The 16,860-nt window shown below is 36.0% G+C and overlaps 3 protein-coding genes across 4 annotated transcripts; 2 read left to right on the top strand and 1 right to left on the bottom strand.

Moving 5' to 3' along the window:
• The first annotated feature begins 261 nt into the window (after nucleotides 1-261).
• Nucleotides 262-5,748, top strand: LOC145559998 (protein SLOW GREEN 1, chloroplastic-like). Its single transcript, XM_081621256.1, has 5 exons — nucleotides 262-1,051; nucleotides 1,862-2,008; nucleotides 3,626-3,706; nucleotides 4,670-4,873; nucleotides 5,387-5,748. Exons 1-4 carry the CDS (start codon nucleotides 410-412, stop codon nucleotides 4,853-4,855), a joined length of 1,056 nt encoding a protein of 351 aa, XP_081477382.1. The 5' UTR covers nucleotides 262-409; the 3' UTR covers nucleotides 4,856-4,873; nucleotides 5,387-5,748.
• A 182-nt stretch (nucleotides 5,749-5,930) lies between these two features.
• On the bottom strand, nucleotides 5,931-7,760 carry LOC145559988 (glucan endo-1,3-beta-glucosidase 8-like). The gene is made up of 3 exons (XM_081621246.1): nucleotides 7,417-7,760; nucleotides 6,735-7,311; nucleotides 5,931-6,480 (listed from the first exon to the last, which is right to left on the bottom strand). Exons 1-3 carry the CDS (start codon nucleotides 7,758-7,760, stop codon nucleotides 5,959-5,961), a joined length of 1,443 nt encoding a protein of 480 aa, XP_081477372.1. The 3' UTR covers nucleotides 5,931-5,958.
• Nucleotides 7,761-8,791: 1,031 nt separating this feature from the next.
• On the top strand, nucleotides 8,792-16,221 carry LOC145559970 (S-adenosylmethionine carrier 1, chloroplastic/mitochondrial-like). Of its 2 annotated transcripts, XM_081621234.1 has the most exons (13): nucleotides 8,792-8,941; nucleotides 9,219-9,292; nucleotides 10,079-10,186; nucleotides 10,610-10,696; nucleotides 10,868-10,940; nucleotides 11,400-11,490; nucleotides 12,301-12,354; nucleotides 12,434-12,529; nucleotides 12,778-12,867; nucleotides 13,989-14,040; nucleotides 14,910-14,971; nucleotides 15,085-15,165; nucleotides 15,910-16,221. In XM_081621234.1, the coding sequence occupies exons 2-13, from the start codon at nucleotides 9,238-9,240 to the stop codon at nucleotides 16,039-16,041; spliced, it is 981 nt and encodes a 326-aa protein (XP_081477360.1). In that variant the 5' UTR covers nucleotides 8,792-8,941; nucleotides 9,219-9,237; the 3' UTR covers nucleotides 16,042-16,221. The 2 variants fall into 2 exon arrangements, with proteins under 2 accessions (XP_081477360.1, XP_081477365.1); XM_081621239.1 differs by lacking the exon at nucleotides 9,219-9,292 and having other exon boundaries at nucleotides 8,816-8,941.
• The last annotated feature ends 639 nt before the right edge of the window (nucleotides 16,222-16,860 follow it).

The raw sequence follows: 16,860 nt of genomic DNA, 5'->3' as shown, positions 1-16,860 counted from the left end.
CCTGATGGCGGCGGAAGACCTAGCTCGACCATTGATGGTTAGAGAGAGAAAGTTAAGAAGAGAAAATGGAGGAAGGTAGAGGAGAGAGAGGAGAGAGAAAATATAAAAAAAAAATACTACATATAAAAAATGTGGCTGGCCGTACGGTACGGCCAACCGCATATAAAACTTTGTGATTATAATTTCCTTCTCGCCTTAATAATTCAATTCACTTTAATAAATCCAACAAAGTTTTAATTTCCTATATTTCCAAACCCCCAAACGTGGTGGAATGACACATTTTGAAACCTTTACTAAAAAAATTGCGTAGCGTCAGTTCTCCCAAGGGTTGAAGACTTGAATATCGTTTCGACTCCATGGATATCGTCTTCCATTTCTCAATGTAGTTCCACCTTCTTCTGGTTCGAAAATGGCGTTTTTGTCAACAAATACTTTCACTCTCAATTCATTCACCAACATCCCCTGCTCCAAATTATCGTCCTACAACGTCCGAATTTCTAAAACTAGCAATCCAAATTCTGTAACATTCCCCAGAAATCAATCACTCACCACTGCATGTAACCCTAAAAACAACCCCCAATCTCCAAACCCCACAAATTTAATCACTCATTTTCTCTCAACCCACAAAAAAATCCCCAAAACCTTGACTGAAAATGCTGTGAAATTGCTTGTTGGGTCCTTAATTTTGATGGGTTCTCTTAGTTTTAGTTCACCAGTTAGCGCAGTTCAAGTTCAAAGTGGTGTAAATTTAGAGGAAGAGAAAGAAACCCAGAAAGAAAATGCTGAAGATGAAGAAAAATTTGAGAAGTTATTGGAGCAAGAACCCAGAAACGTGGAAGTCTTGAAGGTGGTTGTGAATTTGAAGATGAGAAAAGGGAAGACTAAAGAGGCTGTTAAATATGTTGAGAGGTTGATTGATATTGAGCCTGAACAAGTTGAATGGAGGCTTTTGCAAGCTCTTTGTTGTGAAATGATGGGGCAATTGAGTACAGCTAAGAGATTGTTTAAAGAAATTCTAAAGGAAAACCCACTTTTGCTTAGAGCTTTGCATGTAAGTTTGCTAGGATTTTATGATTAATTATCTTGATTTGATTATGTTTGCTTTAGTAGATGAATGTTAAATGTGTAGTTAAATTTTGTTGGAAATTGTGGGATGATTGATTATATGATGCTGTGGTTGTGAATGTTGTTAGTTATTGGTTTTGGTGAAAGTTTGATTTTGCTAATGAGGTTTAATATTGTCCAAAAAAAAAAAAGAATAATGTCAATTGTTGGTATGAATACACGATGAATAATGTTGATTGTAGAATGCACGATGTATATTGATTGTTGGGAAGTTTTAGTGTAGATTGTGGATTATGAGAGTGCATAGTATGAAGCTGAGGTGTTGATTGTAATATACCTGTTGAACATAGCTCTTATACATATACTTGCTGTTCGCGAACAAAGTACTGTATACTGCTGTGCTGTGTGTGTTATGGTAGGTTACTAAGGTTAGTAGTGTAGGTTGTGGATTATGAGAGTGCAATGTATGGAGCTGAGGCTGCAATTGTACGATGATTTTATACTGCTTTGTTCTTTGTATTTTGGTAGAGTTGTAGTGTAGATTGTGGATTTTGAGAGTGCATTGTATGGGGATGATGAAGTGTCCTGAAGTCTAATTTTCTTTGTTAAGTCCCCAAAATTAAGAAAGCCATAGTTTTAGGGGATGTTAAGTGCATTGTTTGGGGCACAGATTTAGGTGGCTTGAAGTTAATCTGTAATATTAAATGCTCCAAATCAAGATAGACATGATTTAAGGGTGTTCTGACTTATATTATCACGTAGGACATTTGCTTATCTTTTCTCTCTTATCTGTCAGGGTTTGGCAATGGTGATGCATAAGAACCATGAGGAGGCAGCAGTTTTTGATATGTTGAACGAAGCTCTTAAACTTGCTGTTCATAAAAAAAGGGTTGCTGAAGAGAGAAATATCAAGATTTTGATTGCACAAATGCATCTAGTAAAGGTGATATTGAAATTATCGCTTGTTGCTCTCCTTCACTATGTTTTATCATGACTCCATAACTTTTCTACTTAGTGATCGTACTATCATCTATAATCTTTTTGAAAATTTAATTAGCTACTTCGTATAATACAAGCAGCAACTGAAATAGGAACAAGTTTGACAAGACTGTCAGATTAACGTTGCTATTTTTAACACCTCTATCAGTTACTGCTGTGGTTTATAGTTGTTTCCCTGTAATGTGTCAAATTAGATGTTATTCAAGATGCCTTAGGAGTCTAGATTTCCATGTAAATCTTCAAGGGCTATAATTTTTTAAGTTATGCAAAGAATATGAGTTTGTTGAATTAAAGCCCTTTATGTATATATTGTGCCAGATCAAGTGGCTTTTTAAAAAAAGGTTTTCAAATGTATCAATTTCCAAATGAATTTTTTTAAAGAATTGATATAAATTTTCAAATATATCCTTGTTAGTAAATTGTAAATGCCACTGTCATCACCATCGTGACCACATCTTGATTACTTCCCCCTAAAAGTAGAGCAGCTCGAGCCAGCCACAGTAGCCAGCAGCCTTTACTCTTACTAATCTGATTTGAGTAGAGAGATTGTGTTTCGTTGTAAAAAAAATATTTTTGAAATAGAGTTCCCCAATTTTATACCAATCAATCAATCAATAAAAGCCTTAATCCCATAAGTGGGGTTAGGTACATGAATCTAAAGTGATTACTCCGTATAGTCATCCATAAAAATAATAAGAATAATATGAATATCTCATGGGAAATCTGGTACAATCATATAGGGATTAAAGACAAATACAGAGGGAACTGACCAAATTTTGAAATATGTGAGCAGTGTGCCAGAGCATGGTATTGAATCAAACTTGAGCGAATTGAGGCAGACCTTATAAAGTTTATGCATAGATACCTAATTTCTTAGCATAGCATAGATTTCTGGATACTTATTAGAAAGGATGTATGTGCCCAAAGTAGAATGAATTTCTAAATTTTTATTTAACAGGGTGCATGTACCTAAAATAATGGGCATGACATTCTTTCAATAATCTAGTTTTGACCTCTTACTAGGGATGGCAACGGGTCGGACTCGGAGCGGATTATGCTAAATCCGACTCCGACCCGACAGGAAGTCGGATGTTAAATCCGACATCCGACTCCGACTCCGACATCCGACTCCGACATCCGACTCCGACTCCGACTTCAATATCCGACCTCCGACTCCGACTCCGATCCGACCCGACTCCGATTTTTTTTTTCATTATTCAATATATTTTGAGATATTGGGCTATTTGGGCCTTTACAACCCACACCCAATGCCACCATGACCCACACAAAAATCCAATATCTATTGGAGTCGGATTCGGATAATCCGTCAGAGTCGGACATTTGTCGGAGTCGGATTTTTTTCTCGGATTTTTTGTAGGATCCGACTCCGACCCTCCTCCGACTCGGAGTCGGATTATTTTAACGGAGTCGAAATCGGATTACTTTTTTCTCGGACTCGGAGCGGATATTTTACCTCGGATCGGGGCGGAGTAGGGTCGGATCCGGACTAGATTGCCATCCCTACCTCTTACATGGTCATATGTATTTGTGTTTATTGCAGGGGAATTTTGATGAAGCTTTGAAGAAGTACGGAGATCTAATTGCTGAAAATCCTCGAGACTTTCGACCTTACTTGTGCCAGGTTAGTTTTCACAACAACTACAAGCATATTGCACTCTTCAAATCAGATGTCAATTATCTAAATTTCACCTTGCCTTCTTCCCTTGTTATCCTTCTATAGTCCTATCATTTTCAGAGGCTTTGTGTTACTTCTTTGTAGATACTGCCAGAGTCTGTGACCTAAATGGCCGCATTTAATTCTTGTTTTGTTTTATTTTTCTGTGATTATAAGTTATGTAAAGAACTCATGCAAAATTGCAAATAACCTTTGGCACTTATGCCTCATTGTTTCATTCTGTAAAAGTTATAACTGTTGGTAACACTAATTTCTTGCATTGTTCATCAATGCAAATGTCCTGAGTAAGTTGCTTAATTTTTTGAAATATTGAAGAAGCTCCTTGTTATTGATGACCTAAATTGAGTGAAGTAAATCAAGCTTGGGATGGATTTTTAAAAATGTTTTGGGAAGCAGCAAGTTAGGAGGGAGGTTGAATTATAAGGACTATATTTGGACAATTAGTTTAGAACTTTGAATTATTTGAACCTCTACGGCCCTCTAGTTGTTCTGTTGAGTGGTGGACTTGCTATAAAAGGTAATTTTTGTAAGATGCTCGTCAAATATAGAATCACTAGAAAATATATACTACTGGTCTTTACGAGGATTGTGATCGGCTACATGTAAAGGATGGGCATAACAAGGAATTAGAAACATGAAGTATGCTACTGTTGAATGAATAGGCTCACACGGTGGTACCATGAAATGTGAACATTCTCAAAGTTTGCTGACTTGAGGGGGTTTTTATTGCACTTTCAGTCTTCTGTAATGCAGTGCATTGGCCTTTTGTCCTCCATTTTGTGCTAGTCAGTCTGTTAGATTATCAGTCTGAGATCTCTGCTTGCCTCGAATCTTTGGATCTTGCATCTTGTTATCTAGCTGGCTGCTCATTCATTCTAATCAAGTAATCATCCATATATCATATTTCAGGGAATCATTTACAGCTTACTGGACAAAAAGAAGGAAGCTGATGAACAGTTTGAGATTTACAGAAATCTTGTTCCAGAAGAATTCCCACAAAGAGGATTCCTTGAAGATGTTGTAATGGCAGCAAAAACAGAATCGAGGGAACAGCTACAGAAGGAGTTTAACTCTCAGTTTTCATATAAGAGATAACTAAGTTTTGAATTTGTGGTAAGATTCTTTATCTGTGTTATATTCATGGCTTTGTCACATTGACCCTTGTAAGTTGGAAGTTGCCTTCTTCATCAAAATCTGTAAACTGACTATAAGTGAATTCAACGAGAGAGCTGCTTCTTGTGATAAAAGTAAATGTCTATTCATTTACTAGATTGTACCCTGCACCTAAACACGTTGATTTTGTTTCTTCATTACATGAGCAGATGGAAAGGGTTTGTTAGCAGAAAGCTACTCTTTGGGTCCCTTAAAATAAACACTCAAGGGTATCATAGGAAAATTCAAAGTATAGCAATTTAGCTAGAAAGTGGCCTATGATTTGAGACGGCTTAAAAAGGTTGTTGCAATATTGCCTTTCATTTAGGTACACAGTCTATGAAAAATATTTATTATGAGACCTTTAGCCTGCAATAGATCATCGAGGTAAAGAAAATGACATCCATGACATTACAATCTAAATTACTTAATTATGAATTTGCTGATTTAAATTTCCATTGTTTTCTTGTATAGGTCCCTGGCTGAGTTGATGAACCCCTTTGCTAAGAAGATCCTGTCTTAGGCAATTTATGGAGGCTGGAAGCTCTTTATTTTTCGATAAATGACCTGAAAGTCACCAGGAACCACAAGCTAACCTCACTATCCCTTGCGTACAATGGCATTGTGTGTACATATAATTTTCACTTGGTAAACTGAAAGTGTTGACTGATCTATTTAGAAGTGTTTTTTAAACATCAAGCTCCTTTTTCTGGCTGATAATCTTGTAGACACTAGCCTGTGCATGGATTCTTGTGCTGCAAAATGTTAGAAAATTTTGTTTTATTATTCTTGGAAATGATATTTGGTGGTTGAAAGTTAAAACTGTTTGTTTGTAATTTGGATGATTTATTTATTTTTGCTTGGATCTAACATGGTCTATTGTCAGCTCTGGTGAAGTACATAAGAAGTTGTAGGTGAGACTATCTCTCGCTAATTTATTGTACATGACTATATTATACAAGAAAATCCTTGTATATGACTATATTGTACAAGCTGATAGAGTTTATTACCTCAGGATTCAGGACTAAGGACTAACTTGGGATACCTTACAGCAACAAAAACAACACAAGCGTAAATACCAAAATAACTGCCTTTGTTGGAATCATGCTAATCCTTATTGCCGCACTTACTACCTCTATTGGAAATAGGCACCCTTGTTGGGAGGCATTGGTGGACGTAATCGTAGCAAGGCCGTCAAATTGGCAAGCTTCAACACTTTGATCATTCATCTGGAAATACATGTTGAAGGCATATGAAATGTTACCATTAGCATCAAGGTCATTGCATGAGGACCCGTAACCGAGGGAAGTGCAATCCGACCTTGAGCATGCATACTCTACGGAGCCTACTATCTTATCTTGGTTCTTTGCGTCTGTGTTGAAGATGCACCATTTAGACTCCATGTACTGCACCCCCTTAGCACCAATGGGCATCTTGTCATTGCCCTTGCCATTAAGGTCCATTGGAAATTTAGGTTGGCCATCGTAACGGAAGATCCCCCAGTGCCTCTCAAAATCACCTGGGTCTATGCTCTTCATGTTCTCATCAAGCAACCCAAAGAGGTAAGCCTGAAACAATGTTTTGTGTAGAAGGTTAAGGATACAGTACAAATAGAAGAATACTAGCATATTTTCCATTTTATGAGCTAAATATGGATACAAAATGAACCAAAACAATCAATTTAGGTTATCTTTGATTCAAAATTATATTAGTAAAAGATATCCAATATTTAGGTCTGATTCAAAACCCAATATGTATTGCATGTAACATTTTTGAATCGAAATAAAAGAGGGATATATGAAAGAGCCAAGTCTTGTATTACCTCCATCGGCCCTGGCCGCATTGGGGTGCCCTTGTTAGAAGCCAACTTCTTAAGCAAACCATCATAGAATTTCTTGGCAAACTTAGTATTGGCTTTGATGTGTCCATCAGTAGGCCATCCAATCTCCCCAACAACAATCTTCAAATCCCCATAACCATTTTTCTTCAACGCCCAGACAAGCGTATCAAAGTTAGCATCAAACACGTTACTATACGTGTGACTATTGTCGTTGATAGTTTTAGCACCTCCATCAAAGAAAGCAAAATCCTCTGGGAAATTTGGGTTTTGGTAAAGACTAAGAAAAGGGTAGATGTTGACAATGAAAGGTGCACCCTTTTCTTTGAGGAAGCCTACGATGTCTAGCATGAGATCCTTTACATCTCCTCGAAAATCACCACTTGAGGGCATGGTTGAGGATGACTCGTACACGTCTGCATTGAGGGGAACAGAGGCCTTAATATCTCCATGGCCAGATTCTTCAAGAGCCTTCATAATATTTTGTAGAGCTGGGAATGTTGTTTGCTTGAAACTATCATTGTAACTTGCCAAAAGTGGTTCATTTCCTACTGCTACATACCTGTAATATAATTATTATGAATCAAACTATATCTTATAGGGGGAGCACTTAAATTTTGAACATAATTTCATACAAAATTATACATTTTAATGATCATACATTTACCTTATGTTAACTCCTCCATCATAAAGATGTTTGGTAACATTTTTCTTAACCCATTCTTTAGCATGTTTATACTTGTTCAGTCGGCTAAGCATGTCATTAGGGATGGCAACCATGACTTCAATCCCCGTCCCAGCCAAGGCATTAAGCGTAGAGGAATCAGCGTCGAAAAGCTTCACCTTGTTTAGGCCATTGTCTTTCAACATGCCTACCACATTGGATGGTGGTAGTGGATGTGATGCAATGTTTCCCCAGTTTACTCCTATATTGTCTTTTTGATCTGCACCATTAACCATAGCCACTAACATAATGAAGGTCCATAGCCATAGGACCATGGCTCGAGCCATGGTTAGTTGATGGTCCGAGACAAGGATAGAAGTCTATCAAAAAATGAAATTTGGATTTGCAAAAAGAGGAGAATCTAGTTGGCAAAGAGAATATAGAGGAATCAAAAGTTTTGAATTAGGTTTAGAAAGATGGTATGGGAGGTTGGGAGAAGACAAAGGTAGTTTTCTTTTATTGAATGTCCTTTGTACGCGTTTTTAAGATAAACATAGTTTGTTTTAACTTACTATTTAAAGTTGTTTTTCCTCAAATTCAAGCAATGATTACATAGTTTACTAAATTATCTCAATTTCTAATTTTGGTGTTTTTAGGATTGTATATAATACATTTTTTTTTATTAACGCATTTTTGTAAACAAATCAAATTATGTATAGTTACTTACGCTTTATTTTGTTGTATAATATTGTAGTAGAGTAGAACCTCGTAGAAAGAACAAAAAAATTCTCAATAAATACTCGTATTCTCTATCTAAGAACAATTCTTTTTCTAAATACTACTATGTTGCTAAAGGTTTATGTTATAGCAGGCCGTTTCCACTTGCCAATTTTGGATTTACTACTCCTAAAGGAGATTAAGTACGGTGCATAGAAATTGAAAATCTAATGAATTACAAAGAATTTAAACGTGACATATCACTCCTCTAACATCACCAATTAAAACAATTTCAAGATCTTCGATAGAACATGGATGATGGTAAGTTTGGTAATTTGATTAACTCCGCGATTAGCTAGCCAATTTACCACTCGATTTACTTCTCTATAGTAATACATGTAGACAAACTTCCCAACTTGATAAATTAACCACACAAACACACCCACCCTTGTAATCTAGTTACACTTTGTGAGAGGTAGAGATGCCAATTGATCATTTAGTTCGACTATAAACAACTTCCATGTGACGATGTAACGTTGAATTCAATTCGTATCAGTCTATCCTAGATTATCTTAAGTCGTGTCCGTTTTGCTAGGTCCGTCACAAGAGCTAACGAAATAAAACTTGAGTTGGCCCTCCCTTGTTACTTTCTTGATGGCCCAAATTTTCACATCAAATTAAGAAGCTCAAAGCTCAAAAAGCCCACATTCAAATTCTCTCTCCTCTCTTTATCTTCTCCATTTTGCCTGAAAATCCTGCAAAACCGCTGCAACTCTCTGTTTCAATCCCAACACTCCTACTTCTTCCATTGGTACTCCCTATTTTTCTCTCTCCTTTGACTGAAAGTTTATTTCTTTGACTTAATAACTGTGTTCCTTTGCTTCATATACTAGTATAATTTTCACCATTTACAATATTGGAATTATGCAATTTTTTTCCCTTTAAATGCATGTAATTTTAATTTATCACATTTTAATTGCATTTCTATGTATTAATTCTCCTCAAAATTTTATTTCTTAAAGATTTTAATCACTCTTTTTTCGCTGTTTAATTGCTGAATATTTTGCTGTATTATTTGGGTAATAAAGGAGGTTTTTGCAACTGGGGATGGGTCCTTTGACCTTAGCCATTGGTAACAAGAACTCTTCAATGGAACAATCAGGTATTATTTTTTCAGGGGTTTAAATTTGCAATATGATATAATGTTGTAATTTTCTTAAGCTAATTTAGTTAGTAAAAAAATATAATCATGATTGTTAAAGGTTTGATTTTAATAAAATTGAATATGACCCACCAATCTAACTACCCATTTTCAATATATATTTTGAAGCGAGATTATTGTGGCAAAATTTTTATTGGATTTTTGTGAGAAGAAATCGAGGTAGTGTGATTTTGTTGCCGGGTTTAAGTAAAATAAAAAGGGAGGATAGTTTTGTTACATAATTTCATAATGGATGAAGGAATTTGTTTTCGTGTTTGTATCAATTTGCTTCAGGAGTGTAGGTTTTGTTACACAATCCTTTAGCTTGTGCGTAATGTGTACCGCCTTTACCGGGTTTAATGAAAATTTGATGTCTTGTATTGATCGTGCACCACCTCCAATGACAATGATCATAGTACCTTGTGTGCAGGCACATTAGACTCTTTGAAGTTTCCTAGTATATGCGAAGGACTGTAATATCAAGTGTTGTCTGATTGTATGTCAAATATGTTGTATAACTGTACTACCATGGAGAGCAGATAGTTGATGCAGGTGTAGCAAATGCATTGATGAAATTGAGCTTAAAGCTTAATTTTCGCAGTCATTAAAATGAGGGCTAACCGCCTAATGTTGCGACTGAAAGCTAAAGATCTTTTGCCTTCTTGTTTTTGACATCTCTATAACTTGTTGATCTGATTGATCTACCACATTTGTGAACGCTTCTAAAGTGATGTAAGCATTTTGCAGATATGGCAGTGCCAAAAGTGCAAAATTTATCAACAGGCAGTAGGATGTCTTTTGCTTCTGTTAGCATCGGAGAAGAAAAGCCCTTTGATTTCATTCAGACATTGATAGGTATTTTCTAAGATTCTGACATATTCTTCTTTGATTGACAAAAGTGAAAACTTGTGTTCTTGTCAGAAACTGTTTAAGGAGCCTGAATCACATGTTTGTATCACCGAATGCACTGGAGGTTGTTGGTCACATCTTCCTGTACCAAATCTCATGGGAGAGAAGAACTTTAAGTAGCCATGACTGTGAACTTTTCGAACTGATTTTTTAGTGTTATCTCTGAAATAGTATCAAGATAGTTCTTATATCAACTTTGCATCTACTTGGACATGCTTCCCTCTTCCCCCACCCCCCTAAATGCTAAGTGTTTCAGATACTAGTTTAGGTGTTCATATCTTATGCCTTTGCTTGTTGACAATTTGCTTTTGAGTAAGTTGAACTGTCTAAAGTTAAATTACTTCTGCTCTGATTTGCCTGTTCTGGTAGATGGCATTATTGCAGGAGGTACTGCTGGTGTCGTTGTGGAGACTGCTTTATACCCAATTGATACAATAAAGACTCGATTGCAGGCAGGTCGAATATAATTTTTTTTTTTTTGCCTTTTGTGTTAATCTTAGGTTGTAGCATGTTCATCGCAATAAGCATGTCTGCATATGCTATTTTGTTTCTTTTTTCATTATTTTTTTTTGGTCAATACCAGTAAAACTTAATCTGAAGCAAAGACTTCGATTTTATAATAGGTAGCACGTGGTGGAGGGCAAATTGTCTTGAAGGGCCTTTATTCTGGATTAGCTGGAAATCTTGCGGGAGTCCTTCCGTACGAATCTTTTTATGCCTGATTAAGTTAACAGTAACAATGAATGACTTCTGCTTCACTTATTTGTTTATTTTTATATCTATAGCAGTTGAGATGAAATTCTATCCTTTTTACAGACATATACAATAAAAGATATTTCTTGCAATGACACACCATACTATTACTTCTGAAGTGATAACCATTGGTTTTCTAACCCATATTGCATGCACACTCAACCTCGGAAAGCAGTTTCATGATTTATCTATGCCTACTGTCTTAATGATGTAATCCTACTTATGTCTGTGATTATGGTTCCACCTTCTTGATTTCTTAATCTCTTTTATGAAGATAGAAAATTATGGTTCTGGGGTAATACACTGTCATGATTCAGCACACTGTGGTCATGGTTTGTATATTATATGTATTATGCTCCTAAATCTTTTATAATTATAAGTGATTTATAGTCCTTTGTCATTGCAGAGCTTCTGCCGCATTTCTGGGTGTTTATGAACCAACAAAGCAAAAGTTGTTGAGGTTGTTACCTGAAAATCTAAGCGCAGTTGCACATTTGGTAGGAATCATACCTTTTGTTTTACTCTTTTGTACTTCTCAAGATGTCATTATTTGTAGTTTGCCTGTAATTATTTTGTTTTGGTACTATTGAAGTAGAACTCAACTGTGATATAGTGCTACTCAACTTAAATCCAAGTTACACCTATTCCATAGAACTCTGTGTATTTAGATAAAGCGGAAAAGTTTATTACTATCTAGTGATTAAAGATAAAGTGAATGGGGGTATTAATCTTTCCATAGTTCTCTATGTATTTAGGTTGTGAGAGATATGGCAGGTGGAATTTTTTTTTACTATATAGTGTTAAGAGTTAAGGGCCTACAGCTTAATTTAAAATCTAGTTGTGTTTGTTCAGTACACATGTTATGTGTGCAGGAGAAGGTGGGGCATCTTTAGCTTATTATGTTGTGAGAAGCTACATCATTAGCTCTGGCTTGTGGCATTATTGAATTTTAATTTGACTGTGGTACTGCTTTTAGTGAAAGAAAGCTTCTTGGTTTCTTTTCATCCAAAAGTTTCATGAGGTTTACCACCGTGTTCTTTGGGCAGGACCTTGACTCCATAGTCTTATATGTTTCCTGTAATGGTTAAGTTCAGAAGTTTTTTCTTCACCAATGCCATGTTTTCATTTTTTGTAAATTTGCTATTTATTTTTCACCAAGGGAGAATGAACATGTCTGTGCTGTATATTCAGCTGGTCATTCAACACTTCATTGCAGATTTCCTTGCCTAATTAGTGTTCTATGTTTAGCTTATGTTTTCTCCCTCATCTCTTTATCTATGTCTTTATGTTTTGTCAATTCTGTGCAGACTGCAGGTGCTGTTGGTGGAGTTGCCGCTTCTCTAATTCGTGTTCCCACTGAAGTAATTATCTTCATTTTTTGTAGAAGTATAATGTTCTGAAATATTGTTCTGTGCTATATTAAATGCTACTCTGTTGCAGGTTGTTAAGCAGAGGATGCAAACAGGTCAATTTGCTTCAGCTCCTGATGCTGTGCGTCTAATTGTTGCTAAGGAAGGATTTAAAGGTCTATATGCGGTACTTAATGTTTACTTACCCTCTTTGTAAATCCATCGAAGTCTATTTGCGGCACTTAATGATTTTACCCTCTTTGCAAATGCATTGAAGGTTATATGCGGTACTTAATGTTTTTAGTTATCCAATTCAGCAGTTCTTACCAGTGTTTATCTTTCTTGTATTTGTAAAGTTTGTTACAAATTCATTATTATACTTTGGAATCTGGCGAGCATCTTTGAAATACTTCTTTTTTTGGGTGCACATTGCAGGGATACCGATCATTTCTGCTTCGAGATTTGCCCTTCGATGCTTTACAGTTCTGCCTCTATGAACAGCTTCGAATTGGTTACAAACTGGCAGTGAGTCTTCTTGCTCTTGCTCAATTGTTTATGTTGGGCCATCTCTATGAAGTTGCTGTAATCTATTGTAAAGGCTGCAAGTGTGCAAATTAAGTTGCACCCACAGATGATTATGAAGCAGAAACAATGGTTCTTTACAAAACACAAACAGGAACCAAGCCATTTACAATCCCCAAGTAGCTACTAGATACTAAAAAGCGTTCCTAAACAACTTTATGTGTCATGTGGCATTTCTCCTCATTTAATCGAGTGTTTTATTTCTTATGTTTAAAAAGCATGGATTTTACAATATTTGAACCATCAAGCTCAAATTCAAAATGTAAAGTGTTAGCCACTAAGCTATTGTCATATTACATGTTATCATATCAAAATTAAACATAAATAAAGATCTGAATCATGACATTAATGTGATGACTCGATGCATCGCCCAGGCGCAAAAGCTAGTTGAGATTTAAAGCAGATAGATTGGCCACAATTACAGAACTGAATTGCTGGGCCTTTAATAAGTTGTCGTTTCTTGCAGGTCGGGTTAATTGTTTAATGTGTACTTACTTTTCAGTTTCCTCAAATAATTTTGTTTATGCTAAGATCCAATTAGTTTAGCCACGTGTTATATGTGGAGTATAAAACTCAGAGTACTATGTCTTATTGCTGTAATGAACCTATAGAACTTACAGTAATATATATAAGCCTTTTCATGTTGTAAGTAATCATCTATGGGGAAGATCGTGCCTTGGTGCAGTGGTCAAGTGTCTACTTGCTATCTGAAAGGTCAATATTTTGATCCCTGGAAACAAACAGCCTCTTTATGAAAATAAGGATAAGGTTGCATACATCTGGACCTACCCTAGCGAGAGCCTTGTGCACTGGATACTACCTTTAAGGAATTATCTGTAGGGTGCATATATGTACTGAAGAACTCATTTTTCCTATCATTACTTCATAATTTTCCTGTCCCAACTACTTTAGCAATGATACACGCATGAGTCTTTGTTATATGCCCATGTCCCTTAGTTGATGAAAAGGAGAAAGGAGACATTATATCCTAGTACTTTGTATGCTTTTCTTCATGTGTAAATTCATACTAATATATGCTTATCTTGAACCTCCATATATTTCAGGCCAAAAGAGAACTGAATGATCCTGAGAATGCTGTTATTGGTGCTTTTGCTGGTAATAACAAATACAATTTGCTTGCTCATTGAGTAACATATAGGCGCATGCATAATCCTATTTTTATCATACGTTTGTTAACGTGGCTTTTCTAGTAATTAGAATAGGCAGTATGGTTCCTGCTGTTTGTGTGGTAATGTGGAGATTGCAGGTCTCTGTAGATGCTTTTTGTGCTGTTTGCATCTTTGAGCTTGCTAACTGAGATGAATGATTAGAAACTGAAGAAGAGCTAATTATGATTATTTTTCTCTTTTATAAAGCCTGAGATATTTATACCACACTTGTTGATTTTTAAATAAACCGATGAGAAACCTTTGTAATAGGATAACGCTTGGAACATCAATTGCGTGGCCTGAGTTGGCTATTACAGATGCTGGCTAAAGCTTGACTATGCTAATTTCCATGATACTTGTTCATCCAACATTGTCTAGTTGAATGCCTGAACATAACATTCTAATTTTGTATGATTCTTTATGGAAGAAAATTACGACAGGGGCAAACTTGCTTATAGGAATAAGACTTGCAAATCTTGCCATTAAATTCATGCATAACATATAACATATCCTCTATTACTGTATTATGTTAACAGTTATAAATTTCCTTTTCTTGTGAGTTCCAGTATTCGGAGGAACATCTATGTGATATTCTGTAAACTTATGAAACTTTAAGAGAATTTGAGGTGTAATTTCTGTACAGATGCAACTGAAGACAATCTGATTTTATTTCAGACAATTTGGTGCTTACCTTGGCCTTTTGTAATAACAGTTAGAAGTCTTCTTGCATGAGCATGATTTGAAATTGGCATATTAAAAGCTATCATTGGCATGTATTGTTATGGGTTTTATATCAGTCTTTATCAAAATTTTCAGGTGCTTTAACTGGTGCTATTACTACCCCTCTTGATGTTATTAAGACTAGGCTAATGACCCAGGTATCGTATTGTTCTTATTCTGATTTGTATGGCTCTTCAATTTTTGTTTCATTTTCTTTGCTTGTTGCATGGTCTCTCATAGTAACTGTTGGCATTATAATTTTGCTCCACAGGGATCTGCAAATCAGTACAATGGCATAGTCGATTGTGTCAAGACTATTGTTAGGGAAGAGGGAGCCCCTGCCCTTCTAAAGGTAATAGTGTTGTAAATGCTATTTTGTGGGTCAAAGATGGTTTTATACTTTTTAGTTTATACTATATAATGCTGTGGCAGTGTGACCGCATATCTGTTTGAAATTCCAAATTGATACAAGACTACAAATAACACTATTTAAAAGATGCAGTTTTTTTTTTTGAAGATTTAATTGAGTTACTTAAATATTTATTCTTAAATATGTCAAGTCACCATTTCTGCTCCATCTTCCTCAACGTGTGGCCGTGTAGGAACTAGGAAGTGCAAATTAAAAAGTTGGAACTGTTAGACCAAGATCTTATTCCCTTAAACTTGTTTTCTTTGGCAAGCATCTTAACCACTTGGGAGTTGGTTTTTGAGAAGGAATTGTGGAACTTATTTTTAGTAGTGCTGGTAATAACTTTCTGCTAGTTTGCTCAGGCTAAAGCATGTCACCAAGAGTTTTTATGACATGGGCTCTAATGTCAGTTATTAATCTGCAAAATTCACTTCTGACATGAATTTTCTTTTCGGTATATAGCCCGTAGTTCAGACAGGCCAAAAAGGCTAGTTGGAAATAATATTACTGCTTCGTAATAAAAATAATGAGTTGGATTGTAGTTTGACCCCAAAATTTAATTGGAAAGCTTTAGCTGAAGTGGATGGAGTGTAACTATTACATTCAACCCTTATCGTATTGCAATGTGATCATTTTAATCTTGTGCTTCTTATACATCTATGGATAATATGATACAATTTTGTGCAGGGGGTTGGGCCGAGAGTTTTGTGGATTGGTATTGGCGGTTCTATATTCTTTGGTGTACTTGAAAGCACAAAGCGGTTTCTAGCAGAATCACGAACCAAACGAATTGAAAATCCAGTGAAAAAGCAGGATTGATGTCTTCTGTTTGCCTTGGAGGTGGATTGTGATCTGTATTTTTCATCATTGCTTTGTAGATCTTTGTCAAAAAATAGTACTGTAGTGAAATGCATAATGATCAGAGTTGTTTGTTGAGGCCTAAACTAGAAAATCTTCTCTTTTTCAATAATAGTTGCTAATTATACGTTAGTTCAATTACTCATTGACATTATGATACATACTTGTAGCAGTTATAAATTTTCAAAGGTTGACAATTCATATCAGCCTGTTAACCTAACTATACGTTTTAGCAATCAACTAAGCCAAATGCAACACATTTCGTTTCTAAACATCCATAATATAATATATTTACAATGTCTCCAATTATAAGGGAAGGTGACCAACCAAAACCCATAACTAAAATTAGTTGTTTCTCTTTCAACTTTCATCAGCAATCCAAACATACTATCCTATAAATACCCATCATAGCTAATTACTATCTCACTACACCATAAGCATCAATTACCACTTACCAGTACAACTTTTCATAGCGATTTCGTTCTATCCTATTTTTCACTATGGCCAAGCAGTTCTTCCTTTTTTCTCTACTCTTTGCTCTGTTTCAGATGAGCTTTGCAGCTCGGCATCTATTACAAACACTTCCACCAATCCAAACATTGCCAAAGCAGAGCATTCCTCCAATGCCTACTATCCCAACTGTGCCCCAAACAGGATTGCCACCATTGCCAAATCCAAGCATTCCACCGATGCCATTTAACCCCTTGCCTGCAGTCCCAACTGCTGCTAACCTCCCACAGCCTGCAGCATTGCCACCACTTTCAGCTGCTGCCAGCCCTC

Source organism: Chenopodium album, chromosome 1, assembly GCF_948465745.1.
Source record: "Chenopodium album chromosome 1, dcCheAlbu1.1, whole genome shotgun sequence".
Lineage (NCBI taxonomy): Eukaryota > Viridiplantae > Streptophyta > Magnoliopsida > Caryophyllales > Amaranthaceae > Chenopodium > Chenopodium album.
This window is presented reverse-complemented; position numbering and strand designations above follow the sequence as displayed.